General features: G+C 43.1%; 1 protein-coding gene across 3 annotated transcripts; it reads right to left on the minus strand.

Moving 5' to 3' along the window:
* Nucleotides 1–587: 587 nt before the first annotated feature.
* LOC117768458 (rapamycin-insensitive companion of mTOR-like) lies at nt 588–21439 on the minus strand. 3 transcript variants are annotated; one of them, XM_034596815.1, is made up of 38 exons: nt 21336–21439; nt 21163–21210; nt 19657–19754; nt 16799–16863; nt 16397–16528; nt 16121–16184; nt 15523–15649; nt 15224–15393; nt 14832–14899; nt 14335–14402; nt 14155–14237; nt 13580–13667; nt 13272–13362; nt 12830–12896; nt 12591–12671; nt 12252–12352; nt 11895–12060; nt 10742–10843; nt 10607–10653; nt 10371–10506; nt 10054–10253; nt 9791–9917; nt 9116–9280; nt 8572–8648; nt 8301–8379; nt 8067–8176; nt 7883–7970; nt 7656–7748; nt 7468–7574; nt 6996–7225; nt 5730–6837; nt 5374–5454; nt 4012–4319; nt 3702–3908; nt 3370–3522; nt 2640–2763; nt 2399–2537; nt 588–2316 (listed from the first exon to the last, which is right to left on the minus strand). In XM_034596815.1, exons 1-38 carry the CDS (start codon nt 21382–21384, stop codon nt 2236–2238), a joined length of 5328 nt encoding a protein of 1775 aa, XP_034452706.1. In that variant the 5' UTR covers nt 21385–21439; the 3' UTR covers nt 588–2235. The 3 variants fall into 3 exon arrangements, with proteins under 3 accessions (XP_034452706.1, XP_034452704.1, XP_034452705.1); XM_034596813.1 differs by lacking the exon at nt 5374–5454; XM_034596814.1 differs by lacking the exon at nt 5374–5454 and having other exon boundaries at nt 1823–2316; nt 4012–4271; nt 21336–21399.
* Between the last annotated feature and the right edge of the window lie 1656 nt (nt 21440–23095).

A 23095-nucleotide genomic window follows, 5' to 3' on the forward strand; every position in this document is an offset into this window, starting at 1 on the left:
ACCCAAAAAACAGTTCATTTTCTAGCTACATGTGAGCAATTTGCTCTCAAGCTGAAAACGTTTTTCTTAGTTGCACCAGGTTTGTTTTAATGAGAAATATAAAACAATTTCCTTAGGCGTCCCATAGATGAGCATGGAACAAATGTAGCACAGAACATTGTGAGTAGTAAATACTAAGATTAAATCTATGAGCTGACAGAGCTTTGTGCTTTTTACTGTATCCGAGCTGGAGCCAAGGTCATCACAGGACTGGCATTCTCATTAAGAGTTTCCCATCAACCTAACCCCAATCTGCATTTGTTTGGACTGTGGGATGAAGCCAGAGTATTCGGAGAAAACCCACAGAGAAACAGGGAGAACATTCAAACTCCACTCTGAAAGAATCTTCTTACTGTGAGTCAATGATCCTATTGCAGAAGTAATTCCATTCTAAAAACCTCTAAACATCTTCACCCAATCCAAACATGTTTCTGCTGAATCATAATATTTCTGCAGTTCCAGACAAAAGGGGCTCATGACATCCCCAACAAAGAAGAGGAGAAAAGTTACAAATGAAAGAATGAGAAAAAAGAAATATGTCAAACATGTTGGGTATTTCAAATTTAGTTTTATTAACAATGCATCCCTTTGATAGGATTGTATGTTTCTTTAGGTCATCAATGCCCCCAAAACATACTGTACACATTATACAAGGGAAACCACGATTCAGGCAACAAAAAAAAAAAAGAAAAAAAAAATCTTTTTAAATTATAATACAGTCTTGAGGAAAAAATATAAATAACTTTTTTTCTTCTCTGGTTGAGCTCACTCTATGGTACAGACATATAATAAATAGATCGGATCTGACATCACTCAGCTGATCTATGAATCATCTCTCTACGAGTCCATTTTTGTAGCAGCATTATAGCAAAAACAAGCCAATGGAAACAGAGATCCCCGTTTCCCTGGAAACCTTTTAAAAATCATTTAGTCAGCACACACACCCCCTCCCCCATCTTAGCCAATGACAGACAGTGATATTGCGTTGTGGAAACAGATTCAGGGGGTCGTTATATTCCTACAATGTGATGGCAGCATGTGATGGCAACCTATTTATAAAGTTAAGCAAGAAACGCGTTACGGTGACGTTACAACTTTGCCATGCTTGTTGCACATGCAGTGGAGGTGAAGCACAGAGGTAAGAAGGCATAGTCGGGGTAGAGCTGCTGGGCTTATGCAGGTTCTGCAAACGTCTCTGAGCAGAGTTTGGTACTAAATCTGTAATCAATCATTCTACAGATAACTTGTACGACGGAGCACAAGACCAACGGCCTCCTGAGAAGCTCACTTATAATGCAATGGCTGAAGAAAATACATTAAAGGTCCTACAGACGTAAAGGATGGCATAAACTAGCATTAAATTACATGCTATTCTCATGTACCGAGTAAGGGTGGCATATATAGAGCTTAAGAAAATATGATACTAGTGATGTTTGATTGTCTGAGATACAAGAAATAGAAAAGGAATTAGCGGCCTGTGCTGATGAGAGGCTACAGGGTTGTAGGAAGCGATGAGGTGAGAGAAGCAAAAGAGCATACCTGGCTAGAACAGATCACAGGTCAGGGTGGGATATGAGCCAGGAAGGCTCCGGATACGTTTTTAAAAACAACAGGATTCCTCTGTAGTGTTTTGTTTCGTTAAGGAGAAAAGAACGCAGGTCCGAGGAATCACTGGTTAGACACAACAACATGCCTTATTCATTTCATTACAGAAAAACACCACCTCTGGAAAGAGATAAAATGTTGGTAGAATTATTTCATTTTCTTTTTTTCCTTTTGTTTTGAACACAATGTGAGTCTTAATGATCCAGCTTGTCCTTAAGCATTATGTTGATGTATTATTGAATGTTGCCCAAGATTGCCAACCCATGTGAAAACAGTATTTGGTTAAACTGCTCCCCCTTGTTCCTGTTAAAAGAAGAAAATAAAGTCTGAGACAGCATTAGGCATGTCAGGTTAAACCTAGTTTACAGATACTGATGTCCGTTTCCCAGCTTGATTTAGCTAGAAGAAAGGTGAGTGGTGACCACTTCCTTGATGTCCTTGGCTATGGAACTCTGTTTTGAGCAACAGAAACACGCCAAACGTTTCCCCATCCTTGGAGCCATAACTTAATTTCTCTCAATCTCGCATTCGTTCCATGTTTGTAGGGTGGCAGGACCGGGGCTGTGCAAGGAACACGAAAGGGAAGTGTGATCAGGATTCTGCAGGAGGGTTATCGTCCTCTTCGACAGGTTTTGGTAGCTTCGTCAGGATTGCCTCGGCTTCCTCGTACATCTGGAAAAGAGGAGAAATGTTGGAATATATGGGATACACGTAGAGATTCAGAATGGGATGGGGGGTTGGTTTATTTTCTCACTGGCATGAATTGCACATCCTGGAAGAGCTCCTGTATGAAACGTCTTGAGGTCAAGCGAAACATGCAGTGGGCCAAGAGGTGAGACACCTCGGAGTACAGGCAGATGTCGTCAAACGCATACGGAAACTTCTCCTTTATCCTAAAGAAACAGAGGGGATTTAACACATCTTTAAAAACGACTTCTTTTGTTCTGCAAATAAACATGCATCTAAAAAATTTTAAGTAAGTAAAAGGGCTTTACGTCAGTAGTCCTGTTTCGTGGCCTTTGGTTCCTACAGAGGAGCTGAGGTTGATGATGAGGCGGAGAACCTCCTTCCTCAGCAAGACACGGGAGGCGGGGCCGTCCTCTGATATCCCCTTTCCGCCTGAGAGACACATAAATAAATACTCAATACACACCAATAAATAAAAAATACAATAAATGTAAAGCTGTGCCACTGCTTTAAAAATATTTCCCTTATTCCATCTGGGCTGCTTTGTGCTTCCACACCCTCTCTATTCCCTTTCCTACATTATATTTGTATTTAATTTACCATCGAGAACAGACAGCAACAGATGCTCTGAGCTACTTCTTTAATACTTCAATCAAATACAAAGCTCTGGTTGTATTTTAGCCACACAGGGTCACACTTGCTCATTTTTGGGTCATCTGTCTTTTGGTGTTGTCTCTCATTGTCTACTTTAACCTGGACTAATAGAATAGAAGCTTTCCTAGTCAAATAAAGGTTAAACAAACAAAGTATTAAAGAATGGGACTGAAAGATGGATCTGACTCAGAAGTTCAAGTCGTTCCAGATCATACTTCATTCACACATTTTAATCATGTGGTAGTAAAAGTGAGGCTGAATTTAATATGGTGATAAATGCAACGTAATACAGTTTATTAAAATGATAAAGTAACAATACAGTACTTAGTTTAAGGGTTGTTTTGGTATTTCAGATGATATCCTGCATGTTGTGGTGATTCTTACCGAGGACAACGTCAGCAGGAGTGGGCGTGCTACAGATGGAGCCTTGTGACACAGCAGCATCGCTGCAGCCTGACACCCCAGAGAACTTGGACTGAGGCATCACCTCCAGACGATGGCCGCTCTTGCCTCCCCATGACGGAAAGTCAACATAGTCTGTCAGAGAGAAAAAAAATAGAGCATTTTTTATTTTCTGTACTGACTTTAAAGTATGTCCATGACTGACTGAGTGTGTGTGTGTGTGTGTGTGTGTGTGTGTGTGTGTGTGTGTGTGTGTGTGTGTGTGTGTGTGTGTGTGTGTGTGTGTGTGTGTGTGTGTGTGGGGGGGGCCTCACCTGTGCATGGCTGTGTGCTGTTGAACTGTGGCTGTGTCGGGTATCCGAGAACAATGGCTCCCACACAGTACAGGCAGTTCTCTTCGGAGTGATCCTGCAGTCCCGTCTCGTCTAAGCCCACCGTGTGGTTCTGGGTGTCACCTCGACACACTATCAGCTCAGAGATACTGAACTGCTGCTTTAGTAGTGGGATAGCCGGGCGGTCACCTGCAGAGGGAAGAACCATGGTGAGCACAAAGAAACACAATCCACCAGTCTGATTCAAAATCATATATCTTTGTCATTTGATTATACAAGAAGTTATATTTACCATCTCCATCGCCAAAGAGGAAGCGTTTTCGCTCTTCGGACGGTGGGCTGATCCTCTGCTGAAAGTAAGCTAAGTCCCTGATGTGGAACATATCATTGATGTCCATGGGCAGTGCGAGGCCAATGTAGTCATCGTTGCACCCATAGGTGATGCCAGAGACCATAGAGCGCACTGAAGAGCAGCGGTGCAAGGTGCTTTGGTTGATGGGACTGAGCAGCTCCTCTTTATCCAGAGAGGCAAAGCTCAGCGCTTTCAGAAACCTAGGGAGGGCAAGAGGAGAGGTACGTGAGAGGATCCGGGGGGAGAGACTGGGACAGAAAAGGAACATGGGGAGTAAGTGAAAAAAATGTTGGATAAAAGCACAGAGACAGACTCGGTGAGCAGACAGTGAGAGGGACGTTGGGATCTCAACAGGCTCTAATGCCAGCATGTTATCAGGGCGGCAGCTACAGATAAACTCACAGCACAGGACATCCAAGTGTGATACAGTCTTCAGGCATAGAAAAACTTTAAAATACACTGAAGTACCCAATAACCACTTGTCCATAGCTTGTCCAAAAAGAAACATATCCAGTAAGAGACTACAATGCATATGAAGGGTCAAAGAATAATGTGTCAGTATGGCTTACAATCTATATAACTGCCTAATCCAAAGACTGGATGACACCAATATACATTAAAGTATGTATGTTTTTTGCACGGCAGTCAAAAGAAAATTAATTGGCACTATTGACAATAGATTAATCGTTTGACCAAACATTCATTGGTTCAAGCTTCTAATTTGTATGAATTGCTGAATCTTGGAAAAAGGTTCAGGATTTATTTATTAGTTATTGATGCTGCACTCTGGTTCCTAGTTTTTTTTTTCTTTATTGTTCTTTTTCTAAATAATGAGGTCTTGTAAGCCTCTCAAAGGCAGGACAGATAATGTTCAAGACACAATAATATAATAACAATGTAGACACTGGAACACTGACGATCCATCACCTATATTTTTATGTTATAATAAAACAACTTATGTGTAAAATAGCTGACAGTGAATGTGAAGAGAGTTTAATATACAGTTGGAGTGAAAAGCTGGTACCTTTACTATTAAATCTATATTGTGGTACGTATCTCTACCTGTGCGCTGTTTACTTCTAAGAAGACTCACAGCTCCAAGAGGCAGGAACAACCAGCAACTGACCAATCTACACGGGGCTTAGTCACACTACAGGGCTACGGGAGTCAAATCAACTGTAAAACAACTGCAGCCAAGGAGACGTAGTTGCAACTAAACTAAAAGCAACGGGGACATAATTGTCTGGATCGGTGCTAGAAGCTATTTGTCTACTCAGGAGGACATTGGGTCGCTCCACCCACCACGGTGTGATTGTTCTGGACAGCCTGCGGTACGGATTTAAGACGCTGGGTTCTGGACAGGTGAGCCTTCTGTCTGATAATCTGACAGACATAGCAGAAGGTGCACAAAAAACACATTATCACATCTGTCATTGCTAAGGCGGACACAAATCAAAACTCTACCTCAGGCACAGCGCTGCTTAAGCTAAATGGAGGAGGCTAGTTGAGTTGCTACTGGGACATGAGAACACATATTTCATGTTGCAAAAACAAACATATTGTTAAAAATAAAAGGAAGAAAATATATTCATGTAAACAAAATGAATGTTGCAGCAGTGTTAGTTTTCTGTCATTCAGTCCCTGTCACTATGAGTTACCTGCGAGGTGTTAATCTGGAGTCCAGGCTGCCCGTCTTCATAGTGATGGTGTCGGTGAACAGTACGTCTTTGGCAGGCGAAGCCAAGGCTTCACTGTGAGACAAAGATGGGTGTATCCTCTGCTGCTGCAGCCTCTTTAATGTAGCGTAACCCAGCGCGTCTCTTGGGCTGGTGTACATGAAGCTACAGTCAGCCAGACTCTTGATGGTGGCGACTGAAGGAGACTTGAGAGATTGAGCTCGGCGAGGGAGTGTGTGCGAGGAGCCGGGCGGTACCAGAGAGACAGTGGATGACTTCGACATTGAAATATGGTTGGTCTGAGCCTGGGGTGTGAGGGAGGAGAGTGTTTTGACAGTCTTGGCAGACACCACTGTGTTGAGGCTCACACAGTCAGAAGAGTCTGGTTCAGGTTCGGGATGCTCAGGGTTTCCAACGGTCTCCCTAGAGGGGCTGGAGCTCATGGAGCTGATGCCGCTGGTTGTGGTGTCCGTGTTAAAGCTCTGACTGCGGCTTTTAAACTGAGTACCTCCGCCGCCACCTCCTCCGCCCCCTACTACGTTGCCTCCACTAGAGGAAGAGCCACCATCCCCTCCTGCCAGACGCTCTCGGCTGCTCTGCTCCCGCTCTCGGCTGGGGTGCTCCACAGCCCCTTGCCCTCCTAGACCACTTAGTCCAAGGCCTGAGCCTCCTCCCCTTGCCAGCCTTCCATCCACAAGGTGCTCCTCAGAGCCGCCCCTGGTACCAACGAAGGACGTCTCCAGACTCACTGTGGGACTCTTTGGCATTCCTCTGCCATTAAACACGGGGGTGAAGACATCCCCCTGGTTTGGGCTGTACACTGAGGGTTCGGTCACTGTCCTGTTACGCCTCATACTGCCTGTCTTGAGTTCAGTAGGGGTGCGAGAGCCTGACGGGGTCTTGGGGTCACTGGTGGAGCGCAGCTTCTTGCTGGGAAGGGACAGGGAGTTGAGGAAACGGGTGCGAACAAAGCGTGTGGAGGCCAGGATTGTGAAGGGGCTGCGGTCCTTGATGGGTTTGGGGTGAAGATGGAAGGGCTCATCTGACTGGTCCAGAACATCACACTTGTCATCCTCCAGTATGTACATGTCTGAAAGCACAAAGAGTTGATCAAGACCACAGCGGGAGGAGAAAAAGGCTAATGTCTGGTGTAACTGCCATCAAAAATACCAGATTACTATGGTGGTGGAGCATTATGTACCAAATGAATAAGACTTTCTCTCAAAATGTTCTCAAAATCCTACATACTTGGCTGAGACTCGCTCTCGCTATTGTGGCGCGAGCTGGTGGATTCAGAGTTCAGACTGAGCGTGCTTGGCACTGAGGAAAGTTCAGAGGTTAAGTGTGTGTCGACCTCGTCCGGAGTGACAGGCCACAACGTCCTGCGACTGTGTCTGACCGCGTCCCAGCCGTACTGCTTCAGCACATCACAGCCCTGCCGGGTCTTGGATATGACGCCCAGAACATAAACACAGGTGCTGTGGACAGGAGAGGACTGTTAGTGAAAATACGATGGTGTGCTGTATTTACCACTTTGGTTTGTTTTGTTGGAAAGATCTTTACGGTTAACTGTGAAATGATTTGCATTTATAATTCAGCAAAAAACACAAGCGTCCTGCTAATTGTTAAAAGTGTCTGTTCAAAATGATTGACTTTAAATAATAAAATCGGGGTATTTTATAGTGAAAAGTGGTAAAAAACAAAAATAGGATCAGCTTACCCTCGTACTGAGAGCACCTCACAGTGCTGAGCCAATGCGAGGATGTCAGGAATGACATTCTCCTCCTGCAGGAGATTCAGACCCCAGTTTGAAGAGCCAATGTTGCCCTGCACGGAAAACAACACACACCATCAGAGCCATCTCTTTGTAACTATCAATATTACGTTGACAGTGAATGTGTTCCTCACCAGTGCCCACAGAGCAGCCTTCAGCTGTTTAATGCCCTCCCAGGTGTCCAGCATCGGGGAGCGAACTGTGTAGCTGAGGTCAGGAACCACACTCTGCAAACGACAGATGGTAAGAACAAAGACAAGCTGGATCTGGACAGACCACTTGCTCCCCAGAAAAACTAATATAGGAAATTGAAAATGAAAAATGGAAGCAGTGTGATGCTGAACCGATAAAAAGTTGTTACCTGAGCCTCCAAAAGATGACAGCCTGTCTTATCATGGACCAGCTGTCCGTACAAGTGCACAGGAAGATAGACATTTGGTCTTTGTAACCTGGAGACAACCCGAAAAATTAGAAAAATACAGTTTGCAGAGCACCCGGTGGTTTGTCAGATTATACCGACAGTATTTAAGAGTCAAGCTTCTCACCTTTGGTTGCTGCGTCTGACGTAGTTGTCTCCATCAACAGGTTTGCGGTACGTTGTTAGTGCTTCGTTGAGCTGCTCCTCTATCAGGTCCACGTACTTAAGGTTGTATTCCTGCAATCCATATGACATGTAGGTCACAGAGTTAAACAGAGTCTTCTGGTAGCTTGTGGTCTTATCATGATTTAGAAGCACATGAATTTAAAAAACGATTATTAAATGGATATGCTGTTAATACCTTCTGCCACTTATCCAGCTGTTTGCTCACATAACCCCTCTCATTGAGGTAGGAGAAACCTTTAGGAATGGACAGGAACCTAAACAGACACAAGATACACAGGGTATTTAAAGAGGAGACGTAAAAGCAGTTGGATGATTAAACAAATCAATTTAGGGTTAGATGAAGCTACGACCAACGCTTCCATCCTAACCCAAACCTCAGTGGGAAGTGAGCGGCATTTTATGTGAACTGGGGGGGGGGAGAGGGATACAAGCTGTATAAAACTCACCTGAGGAGCAGCAGGAGGCCTTTATCTCCCAGGTGGGACAGAGCTGGTTTTAGCTGGATTAACGCATGGAGGTTGGCCTGTGAAGCAGCACAATACAACAAGTCAGACAGCAGGAAGCATAAACACACTACAGAACCATGTAAACAGAGGAGAAAAACAGCCACAGCTCAAATCCATGTAAATCTATATTTTCTCTGCCTCTTACAATATCAATTATACTTATTCGAGTTAAATCTTTGTTTCTGTGTTAACTTAAAGCACAACTATACAAGTTAGTTTGGTGGATCAATGACTTGGAATAGAGAGAGTGGAGCCGCTTTGATCTTTTCTACATGAAAACCACTTCATCACTCAGACATGGAGCCCACCCGATTAAACACTAGTAGCTCCAGAGGGCGCTGTTGCTCAGTAACGTTACACAGTGTTGCTTCAATGCTCTGCTTTACAGTCATTCAGTTTCTAACGCTCTCTCTCACATGTGAGCTGCACAGCAGAGTTAACAGCGCTACTGTTTTGACTGTAGTCAGTGAGTGATTCACGTCACCTTGTCCTCACACGCCTCGTCCAGGATGTCCAGGGCCTCCATGGACACGGCTTTGCTGTGGTCATGAAGCTGCGTGACCAGTAGCTCCATGCCCCAGCTACTGAAGAACTCCACGCCCGCACGCAGCAGCACACGGAGGTGTTTGGTGGCATACAGCCTACACGTCTGCTCGGTGAGACCAGAGGCATTGTGGGAAGAGGAAGGGGCATTGTTATTGTCGCCAGGGAGATTATGTTTTATGCGTCTGTCTGGTGGTTTGTTTGTTTGTCAACAGAATTGCATAAAAAACTCTGAACTGGTTTGCATCAAACTTGGCAATGGAGTGGGCCAGGGAAGAACCCAGTAAACTTAGCTTAGATCCTGTTGATTGGGAAGCTTTCTTCTGCCACATTCTTTCACATTAAGTAGTAAGGCATTTTTGTCAAATATTAAGGTCTGTTTTTCCTTGGTGGTATGTGCTCTACTTCGTGCCATTCTAATTTTCAATTGCAATTTTGTAGCACTTACAAAATGACAATAAAGTAATTCAATCTTTATTTTTTCTGCATAATCTGCAGTTGCAAAACGTAGCTCCAACTAACTTCAGTTATTTGGACACAGATGAGTACAAGGAAATTGCACGTTTCAGAAGGTATTTTTATGTTTGGGTGAGTCGTGTTCCTGTGGCTGTCTCACATCAGTAGCAGCAGTGAGGATCTTGGAGAGGATCACTCTAGCCAGACCGTCTCTGCTGTAGTCCAGTGTGGTTACAGCAAGTTTGAGCACAGCGTCCTGGTTCTTCACAGAGCAGAGATTCAGCAGGCTGCAAGCACAAATCGGACAAGTTGTTAGCAGGACCTCAATCTAATGTGTCGTTGTGGTTGGTTCATAAAAAGAACAAATGTGTTTGAGATTATTTGAACTCTCTGGGCCTGGAACAGGTTTTTCTGTTTACTCACCACTGAAACAGGCCACACTTCTCCAGCAGTTTGACTCCCTGTGGGTGTGCAGAGAGCGTCCCCAGGAAGAGGAAATAGTGTTGGCTGAGTGTGGTGAGCAGGCCGTTACTCTGCAGACAGCGCTCAGGCTTCATTCCTGAGGACGAGGAGAGCCACGACACCATGTCCTTCACCAGCTCCTCCAGGTAACCCTGGCCATCCTGGTGACAAGACGAAGAAGAGGGGAGAAGAGAGGACAGAGAGAAGTGGCAAATTAGAAAATGACCAAAGGTAAAACAGGAATATAAGCTTTGTGACTTTGTGCACATTTCTCTCACCTCATCTGAGTCCATGAGGAACTCAATAAACTGACAACCAACCACAGTGAGTTGTCTGGCCTTCACGTGATCCAGTGCCAGTCCTGCATACAATTTGCTACTGGGCTTATAAAAGTAAAGCAGCCTCCGCACAAACCTGCATCACGTCAAAAAAATTGAATACAATTTGTCAAATAAGCACGTCAAAATATTGACCATGTTGCAATGGGGTATTTGAGGATATGAAGGGGTCTCACTTGTGCATGTGTTCATCTTTGTTGTTCCTGAGGTTTACATTTGGCCACTGGGAGAGTAAAACAAACATTTTAATATAAGACAGGAAAAAAAAAGTTCACAATTGAGTCTGTGGTGCTTCATGAGAACAGCCTGACCTTCAGGATGGTGGCGATAAGCAGCCAGTTCCACTCCAGGTTGTGCTTGTGGTTGAGAATGTGACTGTCTCTCAGGTTCATCATAAGTGCTTCTTCTGTGTCCTGAAACATTGATTTTACAATTATGATAAATAGGAACATATACCGGTTGAATTGGTTTTACTAATTATATTGCAATTCTTTGCCTTGTGAAAAACAAATTAATTTATTCAATAAAGAAACCTAAATTTGTTAAAGACGTTTCATAATAACTTAAAATCTGCTGTACCTCATTAAAAAAATGGAAAGGATTAAAGTGGTAGCATTTATTTTAATTTACAAATTGAAGCAATTTGCTGACAAATTTTACACAATTTTACCCCCAAACATCATCCAGGTCATTCTTGGATTACAAAATATATATTACAACTTGGAAATTCAACCATTTTGCAGGTGAAACCAATGCTGTCTCAAATCAGACACCGGCTCAGTGTGTGAATTCTGACAGGCTAGTGTTGTCCCCAAATCAAAACACAGTTGTTGTCCATTCACCGAAAATGATGATTACAACACACGACCATCACTGCCGCCAAAATACCAGCTGCTTTGACGACTTGACTTAAAAATGAATGTTATACTTTCTTGCAAGTGGCCCCTTTGCCACGTGACATGGAGTTTAAAATTGACACCGTGTTTTCCTTCCTTGGCAGCAAATCTGAAAATACATTTGTTGTCCCTCCCCTTCTACAACATAACTCGGATGGGGACCATTGAGGGTTTTACTTTTTGACTGCTTTGAAAGTATCATCCTGGGACATATTGTGCAAAGTATATATGTTGTCGTACTTTTCTGTAAAAAGAAACTTCAGCACTCAAAATTGCAAGTGTGAGTATGACATTATACAAAGTGAGACACAACCTAGTTTCTTTTTCATTTGTGAAGAAAACGAATGTACCCGTTTACCCTTCTTCAGTGTTTGTGCGAAGCTAAACTAAACACAACCCAAATGTTTGTAGTGAACACAAAGAGATGAAATTGATATCTGCTAAGAGTAGGATGGCAAATAAGCATATATACAAAAAAATACTCCTTTAAACAAACTATATATGTTGATGTTACACAGAGGACGGCTAAATATTAAATGTAGAATGTGAGAAGTGTGTTTGTTTTTACCTTAATAACGTAGATATCCCTGTGGACACGCGAGTGGGACTCTCTGCGGCTATTTGACGACACCGACTTGCGAATGATGTGGTCCAGGTACAGACTGTGTGGTTTCAAACCTTTCTTCTTCTTCTCATGGAAACGCTTCAGATTGTTGACAGCTGCACTCGCTCGACTGGAAAATACACAATTAATAATAGTGATTTAATTCAGCTTCCCTAGTATTTGGGATTATGTTATTTATAATTGATTTGTGGAAGTGTATTGAATTCACAGTTAGAATAGTGAGAAAATGTGCTTGCACTGAAAATCTTTTTTTTTTGTGTGAGGAAAAGCAGACGTGTGGGTGTGACAGTGTGTCCTCACAGTCGTTTCTCCTGGGGGATGTCAAAGGAGGCTGCCATGTTGATAAGGGTGGGAAGGCAGTGCAGGTGGTGACTGTGGGAATGAGGAAGGATGGTGTTTGCCTAAACATGAGAGAAGCGGGTGGAAGAAAAAGCCGAGATGCATTTTGAATTAGAATCACAGAAACTCAGTCGTAGCGGGCAGCTGTTCAAATGAAACATATCTCTGTGTATTTTGCAGTGACACAGAAGCGGAAACATTTAGGACTTTTGCAGTTTGTGAGAACGCAGTGGGAAAAATAATGTTCTATTACAGTTTTCCTAATTATGCCGTGTGTTATTTCCCCACTTTCTTAATTACCATGTGTAGAAGTTCTCCCAACAGGATGGTAGCTCTGATAGCGAGCTGGTCATCGCTACTGGTCACAACTTCAACAATACCCTGCAGAGCCAAAGATAGGGAAAGAATGACGGTTACGGCTCCAAAAGAAACATGCACACTACAATGCTGCTGTGTAGAACGGTAAATCAAACATGCGGTGTAAAATCGTAACACAATCCAATCAGAGAAACCATGGTTTATGATTCTCCTTAACTCACCTCTAACAGCCCACTGGAGATGAAGGCAGACAGAACAAATCCTAGGTAGTTGTCCATCAGATCAGGCCTGATGAAGCAAAGAAGAAACTAAAATTTAGTTACAGGAAATATGGTCTCGATCTAATGAGCAGAAAAATGTGTTGGCAGAACATGATGTTGAGCTTTGATTTTTTTGGGGGATATAAAATGTCATCACTTCTTCATTTTATTCTATGAAATTTATTAGCAGATTAATTCTTGAATTATGGCCAAAAATGTGTTTTGTGTCCATGACCATGAAAATCTTATCAGGACGTCCATAAATCTAAGTGAACGTTTCTGCTAAATATGAAGAAATTCAAGAGGTTCCTGAGATATCAGGTACACGAGAACGGAAGGGACATAGGTTTACAGGACGTGTGGACACACAACCCAGGGTTGACTCCATGTTCTTCTCTCTCACCTGGAGCGGGCCCGATGGGGCAGGACGACTTTGGCCTCAGCAGCAACAAACCCATCAGACAGTCTCCAGGTGTCCTGGAACCTGGCAGGGTCTGAAGTAAATAAGAGCAGAGATTAACTTAAAGTATAATGTGAACGTAACTATTAGGGGTCTAAAACTAGAAAGCTTTTTGCCATGACTATACAGGGTCACATAGCCAAACAAATTACAGTTTGGCTATGTGGCTGCAAAACAACCAAATTAGAACATACCAAGACACTGTGGATATAAAAATGAATTCTCAAGTTACAAAAAATTATTTTCCTCACCAACACTTAGAAGACCTTCTGTAAAGTCTTGAGTTACAATGGGCACAGGGAGCCTGAATATCTCATATAACACCTCCAACAAGCCTTTCTGCGGGACAAATGAAGCAATCAGATACATAAATGTTGTTAATAAGTCTTTCACAAATAAAACACTTTCAAAAATAAAAAAATATAAAAGCGCAAACCCTGTGACGGAAATTGAAGCACGAGGACCCATAAAGACTTAGAGGAAATTAGGTTCAATAAAAATTTTATGGAAGCTACTGACTCAGCTTTAGTCATATATCTTATCTGACATATCTTAATCAGATAAGATATATGACTCAGATAACTCTGTCAATACCCTGACTGGAACCAAAACTAATGAGAGCTGCTTTGGTTCTTCATCTTACTACAGCTACAGTAAAACGAAGGCCTAATGGGCATACATTCTACAGACAGGGGATTTGCACGTCAGTGAGGTGTTGGTTGCTAGGGAAGGAACACAAGCGCTATCAACATTTAAAACTGCTAACTTCCTTGTTCGTTCAGACATTTTCTGTAAATATTTGGAATGTAGCTGTGTCAATACTCACCCTAACTTCCATATTTGGTATGCAAAGTAAGCCAATTAAAGACTGGATACCAGAATTTCCAGCCTTGCATAGGTTGATAATCCCTGAGTGACAGAAAGAGACACATGTAACTCGTGATACCCTTAAAATGAAAACACATGTCATATAAAACAATTCACGTAACTATGTCTTAGCCCTTACCAGACCAGGAGCGAAAGGCTGCCACTATGGCCATCCTACTCGACAAGAAACGGGCCTCTCTGTCCTCCCTGAGAACATGAAAACACGCACATTAATAAACAAGGCACCATGTTCCACCGTACAACATCATTATGATCTCTCTTTGCACAGAGCACTGAAAAACCTTTCACCAAGGTTCGAACTGTACCCTCAATGTAAAACTTGAAAGACGTGGAGAAAAAAAAGAATCGATAAAAGATCTTTTTATGCAAAGGCAAATCTTCCAGAGTGACTTAAAGGATGGTTGCTTCACATCCTGGGGGCATGTCACTGTGGAGTCAAGAAGCCCTGATAACAAGGGTCATATCATAAAAACACTATACACGCCCTCAACTTTCTCGACGCATGGTGTTACCAATGTAGGAACACAGCAAACTCTAAACAGAGGGAAACACTATCTGTATTGTCTCTGATGTAACAGTAACACTCTTCATACCCACTGCAACACACACACTCACTTGAGTTGCCCTTCAGCCGTGTCTGCGTTGTGCCGGTAGTGAAAATCTGTGAAAGGGGCGAGGATTTGCTGGAGGACAGACACACATACACAAAAGATGGATGAGTACAAAACATAACAGACCTATTAAGTGTAATTAACCCACCAAACATCTTGCAGTAATAATGACCTAGCTATAGATCTCATATGACATCCCGGTGGCTATAATGACTGCAATGAGGAGACGCTTCTGTCCCAGGTGCCCGTTTACAGACAATGAGGCTTTAGAGAAACCTTGTAATTGATTACTCTAAGCTCCATGGGAAAGAGACGTACAACCTGAAGCTGTTAATCCTGCAGCACACTGGCTCATTTATGAACAGCAGCGTACTCTGAATTCATATCAGTGCATACCTCCAGCTCGACGTCCACCCGTACGTACTGGCGGGTACGCGGGTGGTTGAGAAGATGGAGAATGGTGGTGATCAGTGCTTCGTTGATGCGACTCAACTGACAATCGATCACACTCTTCAGGATGGTGCTGAGGCCACCTCGTTTGGCCACCACCTCTGGGTTCTTCAGGGCTGCGCGTGGAATTAGTCAGCAACAAAGAAATATTAGACGCTTTGTTTTCTTCTTTCTCACAAATGAGGTATTTCACAAGGTTTATTTCTGTCCATGAACAGAGCGACTTTCTGAGGCCAGGCACTCACCAAGCTCACATACGATGGCGATGGCCGCGCGGACCATGCGGTCTCTCTCCTGGAGTCCATCCGTGCCGATAGCAATTAGAGAGTTTGTGATAGACGTGGGGAACAACATTGCATTGACAGTGATAATCTACAGGAAGAGGGAGAGGAGAGAAACATGAGTCATCTACAAGGCTGGACAAATAGAGGCATAAAATTACTGCAATGTTTTTATGAAGTATCAACGTATGAAGTGATGGGGAAATAGATTCAATTAGAGGCCAGGCTATATGTAATGAACACAGGGGTAATATTACTACCTGTATGGCAAAGAATTCCTCTACTGAAACCAGAGCCTGACTCTATGTGTGTGTGTGTGAGGAAGGTTTACAGTAAACTACAGAAAGAGCTATAAATAACTTCGCCTGCAGACTCGTACAAAGTGTCCACACTCTGACACTGCTGCTAACCCAAGGATCTTTCTGGTGGCACTGTGTGCTGGCACTGAAGCTGATGTTGAGCGCAGAGGGCTAACTCCTAGTGAGTGACGCTGAATATACAAATGAATGGCTGCAGAGGAATGGAAATAAAAAATAATCATGCTGTGTTCTATATATCTTACCTTGCGGACGAGTCTCAGAGCCTGAGTTCTCTCGCCCTCATTGCTCTGCTGGATGTCAATGCATCTGAAACAAGAACACAGAGGCACCATTAATCATGTCCTTCTCATTTCACCACAGCCAGCTAGTGAGAGAAAAATAAACCTGTCAACCATATAAGTACGACTCAAGCATAGCACTTCAAAAGGACCATGCAAATTTCAAAAATATGTGTTATGAACCCACAACATGAGATGTGCCCAGTTGTTTCCATTTGACTGGTCAAAGCAGAATCTCACCTGGCTATTAAATAGTCCACCTGTAGTCTGAGGACCTTCTGCAGCACGGCGGTGTCTCTAATGAGGTAGCGGAGCGCCCGCAACCCTGCTGCACGCACTTCCTTGGCCTCATTCAGTAGGGCTAGTCGCAGACTATGGGTGAAAAATCAAGAAAATTTGAAAATGGACATGGCAACAGAATTATGATACTTTACAAACTTGATTTATTTCCTGAAATATTTCAAATGCATGATGGATTTAAGATGCCTTTTCAAATTAAAAAGGCTCAAATGTATATTAATCACCGGGCCTTGCTAACTAAGGGTTTTACTTGGCTGCATAAATAACAAGCTAATGACCTGGAAAAAGAGCACATGTTGAAAAAACATACAACTACTGATAAACTGTCACTGACAAACTTACCAAACAATGATTTCTTCGTGTGTAAACCCAAAGTTTTCCTCACGGTAACCAATGCTGCATAGCAGCTGTAACACAGAGACAGAACAAGACATCATTTTTTGGGTCTATAAACGGACTGCATTAACATGACTTTATGGATAAAAGCAATCCTAGCACAGGCATTAATGTGGCACTATGGAACATCATGATATTCAGATGATAGTTCAGGGTCTCAATCCTTCACCTGAGACACTCACCGCTAAACAATGTTTGAGTCAAAGAAAAACCAAACGCACACAATTGTGAATGGATAATCTTATGGTTTCACTGGTGGTAGTTACAATCACAGAAGCATTGGGACAACACATTCACAGGTCGTGTAGTTGGCGCAGGCTTTTGTCACCAGCATTTGTTGTTTATGAGTACATGCGCTTGTATATGTTTGATGAATAAAAATAGAGGGTGAGAACAGAAAGTAAGATACAGGTTGAATGATTATTTTGAGCTGCATTCAGACATGCACTGATCTCAATGCGAGAGGCTCTAGACTTTCTAGTAAGCCCCTTAGTAAAACCTCTGTGGGCGCGACAGATACAAATATCTCAGGATTTAAAAAAGCATACGCAACATACACGTAGAGGACACAGACAAAGATGTCAAGAGATATTTTGGTGATGAGGGTCGACGCTGGTGACGATGTGTTGTAAACAAAAACATGTGATCTCCACAGCGGAATTAGTCAATTTCATCCTGCCTGTGCAAGCTGCGCCATCCCTCACACGAACACTCCGGAGAATTCTGTGCTGTTGTGAACGCGTCTGAGCGAAGAACCTCCTGCTGCGTTGCTCATGTGTGAAAGGCAAACTCCGGAGAAAGTCCAGACCAAAAAAAGTCACCTGCGTTCACGTCTGAAAACTACTTTGTATACTTCTGCTGTCAACCCGACTATTTGGTTCTGTTTTGTGTACCCTACCAGGCCGACTCCAGCTCCTTCACCACAGTTCCTCAATAATTAACCAGGGCCAAAACACTGCTGGTGTATAAAACATTCAAATTATATGTACACAAAATACTATGTCCATAATGAACATAATAAATAGAGCAGTTCATATTGAAAAACTATTATCTGGGAGGCCAATGCTAACAAAAGCACAGTTTAGAAAGGTCATCATACACACAAAGCAATGAGTAAGGGATCCTCATAAAAAAGAAATCATACCACGGGCTTATGAAAATCATTGAATCGCCCCCACCCTTAGCAATGGGAGGAGCCGCCACCTTTTGAGCACCATGAGGCACCCAGGCAGTGGTCACAGTAGTCCAGGTTACATATACCTATAGTGACGCAGCATCAGCAGAGGAGCCGATGAGTAAACCAAACGGGTCATTATGTGTGAATCGTGCCTTGAAGCTGAAAGTAATCCTCTTTTCTCTCCTTCATTACAAACCACAGAGCAAGGGGAGAAATGGAACAGGATGGGTGAACAGGGGCATAGGGGAGTAAGGGGTTGTTTTAAACCAGCTGTGATGTCAGAGTCCAAGTAGGCAGGAGGAGGGGGGGAGAGGAGATGGGGCGAGGGGACACTCTCGGGGGGGGGGGGGGGGGGGGGGGGGGGGGGGGGGGAATTAGGTCACCCTCGCTGTCCTGGAACCCATATAAGGAATCAGGGGCATGGTGCTCGAACAGACGTATACACACACGTCATGACTATTACCCTCCTGTCAGTTGTAAACAAGGGAGTTAGGTGCACGGATTACAGACGCACAACTCAGCCTCACACTTAGCCTCCAGTCGAATGCACTGCCAGCTGCACAGGTTTCTGAAGGCCAGCACAAACTGGCTGCACGGCCACCAACAGTTGGACAAAACATGTCCATGACACAAAGTCAGAGGTGGTTTACGACAGCGGGCGGCTCAGCGCAAATCAGCAAACGTTTACACATCTGGTGCCCAAGGTTGGTGAATTGGACATTTTCTCAACAACAAGGCGGTGAACGAAAACAACATTTTCTCTCAAACTTAGCTTTCAGCGTTGCAAGTAATTTTGTACACAATGTTATTCCTGTACACAATTACAAGAGGGCTCAAGACTATTCTAATATGTGTTAGATGAAAAGCAGAAAAACACCCTGCAGAGGTCACTAGTACATCACTGAGGCCTTGTCCACACAAAGAAAAAGACTCAAATCGAAAAACACCATTCCATCTGAACCTTTATCTGCAGCAAAACGCTAAACGAATAGAAAATCAACTAAATCTCTTATTCCTTCTTCTTTTTTTGCAAACAATAAATCTGTGCATCCTGGCCACCAACTACTGATAAGTGGGACACACAAAGCCCCAACAAATCTCTTAGCGATCCACGATCACTTGTTTTGTGTTTCAGTTTAACTCAATTTAGTTGGTCCCATTGACCTATAAGAGATTTAGAAGCACGACATTCGTTTATACTGGAAGACCTTCACTTTTACCATCAACAATAGAAAATATAATAAAGTTTGACAGTGTCTCAGCCAGGTTCATAAAAATAATAACCAGACATTAAACATCTCAAGTTTCAAAGTCAGGGTGCAGCTCTTGATGCACATTAAGTCAGGAGTGCTTCACCATCCCTAGAGCTCCTTTTACAGTCACTGTCAGCATCACAATGACAAGACACGGCAAGGCCTACTGGCAGCAACACCCAAGAGGAGAAGATCAAGGAGAGGTCAGTGGGGACATGACAGCGGATGGGAAGTCAATCTTTACAAAGAGTGAGTCACACGTCTTGAAAGGTTTGATGTTTGTAAGTGCAGCTTCAATAATTATCCGTGTTGTCAGCACTGTCTAAGGTAATAAATAAAACCCTGGGGTAAAAACATCATAATGTGACAGTTACCTTTATGAAGTTGTTCAGGTGGCCCAGTTTTCGCATGTTACTGACTCCATGTGATTTGGCCACATTTTGGAGGATTTCACGGAAGTTTTCTGATGGCTCTGCAGGAGAACAAAAAGGAAACACAATGTAACTAAGACAAATGTTATATTACTCCATATTGCCACAATAACAGACAATGAACTGTATTTGATATGTTGCAGGAAGGAAGTTGGTTTAGCTGGTCAAACTAAATGAGTGTGTACAGTCAAAACAAGGTCCAGACTGTGAAAGCAAGACTTGAGCAGGGAAGTGTGTTTTTTTTTTCATTTTCAGTTCCTTTCAGCAACTGTGTAAAAACAAAAGGAGAGAAACTCCAGATGCTATATTTAAGCAAAAACATAAATGCTGCAGAAACCAACAATACACCAGCTTAACAAATTGTATACAATATTTTCTCCTGAGTAACAATGTTAGCCAAGTGCTGAGGCAGATTCAGATACAGCAGACACATTAAAATACACGTAAAAAAAAGCTGAATTTATACCTAAATTAGTACAAAATATACAAATGTTATTTTGTGCACTTCTTATTTTGTCCATATGAAAAACAAACACTACATCTGTGATAGATTTGATGGAATCAAACAAACACTGATGAGCATTGTCTGCAAAACTTGTGGTAGAATATAATATTGCCTAACTGTTATCAGACATAGCCGGAGCTCCAGAGACTAATGCAGCAATGGTCTGCATGTGCAATAGTCGTCCTTTGGGATAGATAGGACAAAAAAACATGTGTCATGGTCTTAACATCGGAAATTTCAAGTTTGATGACCTTGAAAGTCTTCGGTGCAGACACACTTTAGTATTAGGATTGCACAAAACCCCACAATTTCATGATCTACTTACCCTGACCTGGAATTAAACATCGAGGTCCCCCATGTCGATTAGACTGAGACACTGTGACTGTTTATTCATCTGACATTCCAGATGCTGATTAACGCTGGTTTGCAGTGTAGTAGTAACGCCAGTGTGGGTCGCTGACACAGGGATTGAGGGGTGGTGCACAGTGCTGCTGCTGCTGCTGCTGCAGGAGAATAACTGAGCAGATGTATCAGAAAAAAACACCCTGCCGCAGCCTGTGTTGTCTCTCCAGCTGCTCAGCGAACAGCCCAGAAACACACTCGATCCTGCAGCTAGCTCTGCCCTCAGCATTTCTGCAGCACTTGTGCCTGTTCGGCCTGACACGAGCCCGTTTTGTCCACTTGCACGAACCAAAACAACACACCGTCGCCATGGCTGCTTAGCTGTGGCAGCTAGCTAATGCTAACCCTGCTAGTTAGTTAGCTCGCAGCCGCCTGTTATTATGGTATAGCTGGCAAAAGTAAACCGAGAGTGGGGAGTGAATAGCATCACTGACGGGACATGAGCCCCGAGGGACAAGGTTTTCCCTCCCCGGCGCCACAGTTCGCAGAAACGCGCCTCATCCATCTTGAACAATAATCGCTCTCAGGGTGATGATGCTTACCTCTGGTCAGATCCAGCGGTACGTTCTCCTCCCCGCTGTCATTCCGACCTGTCAGAAACACACAGCGGCCACATGGTCAGGGATCCCGCCCGGCTCATCACATGCCCGGGAACATCTACTTTCGCAATATGCCGACATCACACATGCCGCTCAATCGAGCTTTTCACGCTTACCTCGCATCCGAAGACTCCGGATAGGACGGCCGCGGAAGCTGGCCGCCATGTTTCCAGGAACATACACAACACCGGAAACTTCGCGGCTTCTCGCGAGAAAATAGACGAACAACGGGGGAGAGTTCGGGGACTTCGCGTCACCGCAGCAGACCTGAGATCAGCTGGATCCTCCTCCATCGCCATCTGATCTGAGATCAGCTGGTTCCTCCTCCATCACCATCTGATCTGAGATCAGCTGGATCGTCCTCCATCACCATCTGATCTTATCGGCATCTGACCCGGCGACTGCAGGATGGTCGATGGGGAGATGATTGATTGATAACTTTATAGTTTATACAAGCACAAGATGTACACACAAAAAACTGTCTGTGCCCGGGGTACATCTCCAACCCTACTGGAGAAATCATGACAATGACAAGAGGTAAACAAATAAAATGAGATCAAATAAGATAAAGTAAAATATAAACAAAAGTCAGTAAAAATCTGAACTATCTGAATCATACATCATCTGTCCGTAAGTATTCGCCAATCACATAGTTGGTTTTAAGTGCCTCCTTATTCTTAAGTCCTCTTTACTTGATACTATGTTGATGTAGTTCTTGATATCCATCCCTCCCTCCATCCCTCCATCCATCCTCTGTCCATTCCACCATCCATCCATCCCTCCCTCCATCCCTCTATCCAGCTTAGCCTTTTGAGGGTGATGGGGTGATGAACCTAATACCAGCGGACAATGGACGAGAGGTGGGGTGCACCCTGGACAAGTCGCCAGTCCATTGCAGGGCCGAGTTCTTGATAAAAAATGTTGAATATTGGTTTAGAGTTCGTCAATTTCTTCTCATGAATGTGAAATAATTCTAATAATAAAATCAATTGCACAAAGAAAATAGCGTCTTTATCCAATTTGTTACTGTCAAAATATAAAATGTAATATACAATAATGGAGCTTGAAATAAACTTCACTACACACATTCATGAATTTATTGTTGAACGAAAACCCAACTTAATTTAAAAAGTAAATATATGCATCAACAATGAACAAACCATGAACAAGGTATTGCTCGATCAATTTACTAGTTTGATCAGGTGAATTTTTCTCCAACCAAATTATCTTCCAACAACAACATTTGTCCACTCACCACTTTTTATTGGATTTTGCAGATTTAACAGAAAGATTTAAACCGAGAGATTAACCATAGACCGTATAAAAAACTATTAACACACTCATACAAAAACAATATCCTCATGTGACATCACAACATTTTCATTTTCAAGTGTTTACCAAACATTCTGACAGGTGACTAAAAAAAATCTGCACTTTCCCCTCAGCAACATAATGAGATACTTTTTGTTCAACTGCCAACATCCATGCAACAGCTGCAACACAATGTTTAGTCTGAAGTGAGCAATGTTTTTATTTGTATCTGATAGAACACAGAAAGACCAACAACCTTCTTGCTGTGAAGCAACTAACCATGATACAACTTTGGGACACAAACATGATTGGTTGCAGTAGCACTCTCTGTTGGAGTTTATAATCAACTCACAATTCACTCACTATGTAAAGACAGACATAGATATATAGATATATAGATAGATAGATAGATACAAATGTGTAAATCCTAATTTATGTATTTAAAGAAGAGCGTGGATATATAATCATTTTCAATGCCAGAGCACGGACGTCACCCATGACGTCACCAGTCCTCAGGAACAGTAACTGCCACAAAGATGACAGATCTCGCCCACGAGGCCCCATG

The sequence above is a fragment of the Hippoglossus hippoglossus genome, chromosome 9 (assembly GCF_009819705.1).
Source record: "Hippoglossus hippoglossus isolate fHipHip1 chromosome 9, fHipHip1.pri, whole genome shotgun sequence".
Lineage (NCBI taxonomy): Eukaryota > Metazoa > Chordata > Actinopteri > Pleuronectiformes > Pleuronectidae > Hippoglossus > Hippoglossus hippoglossus.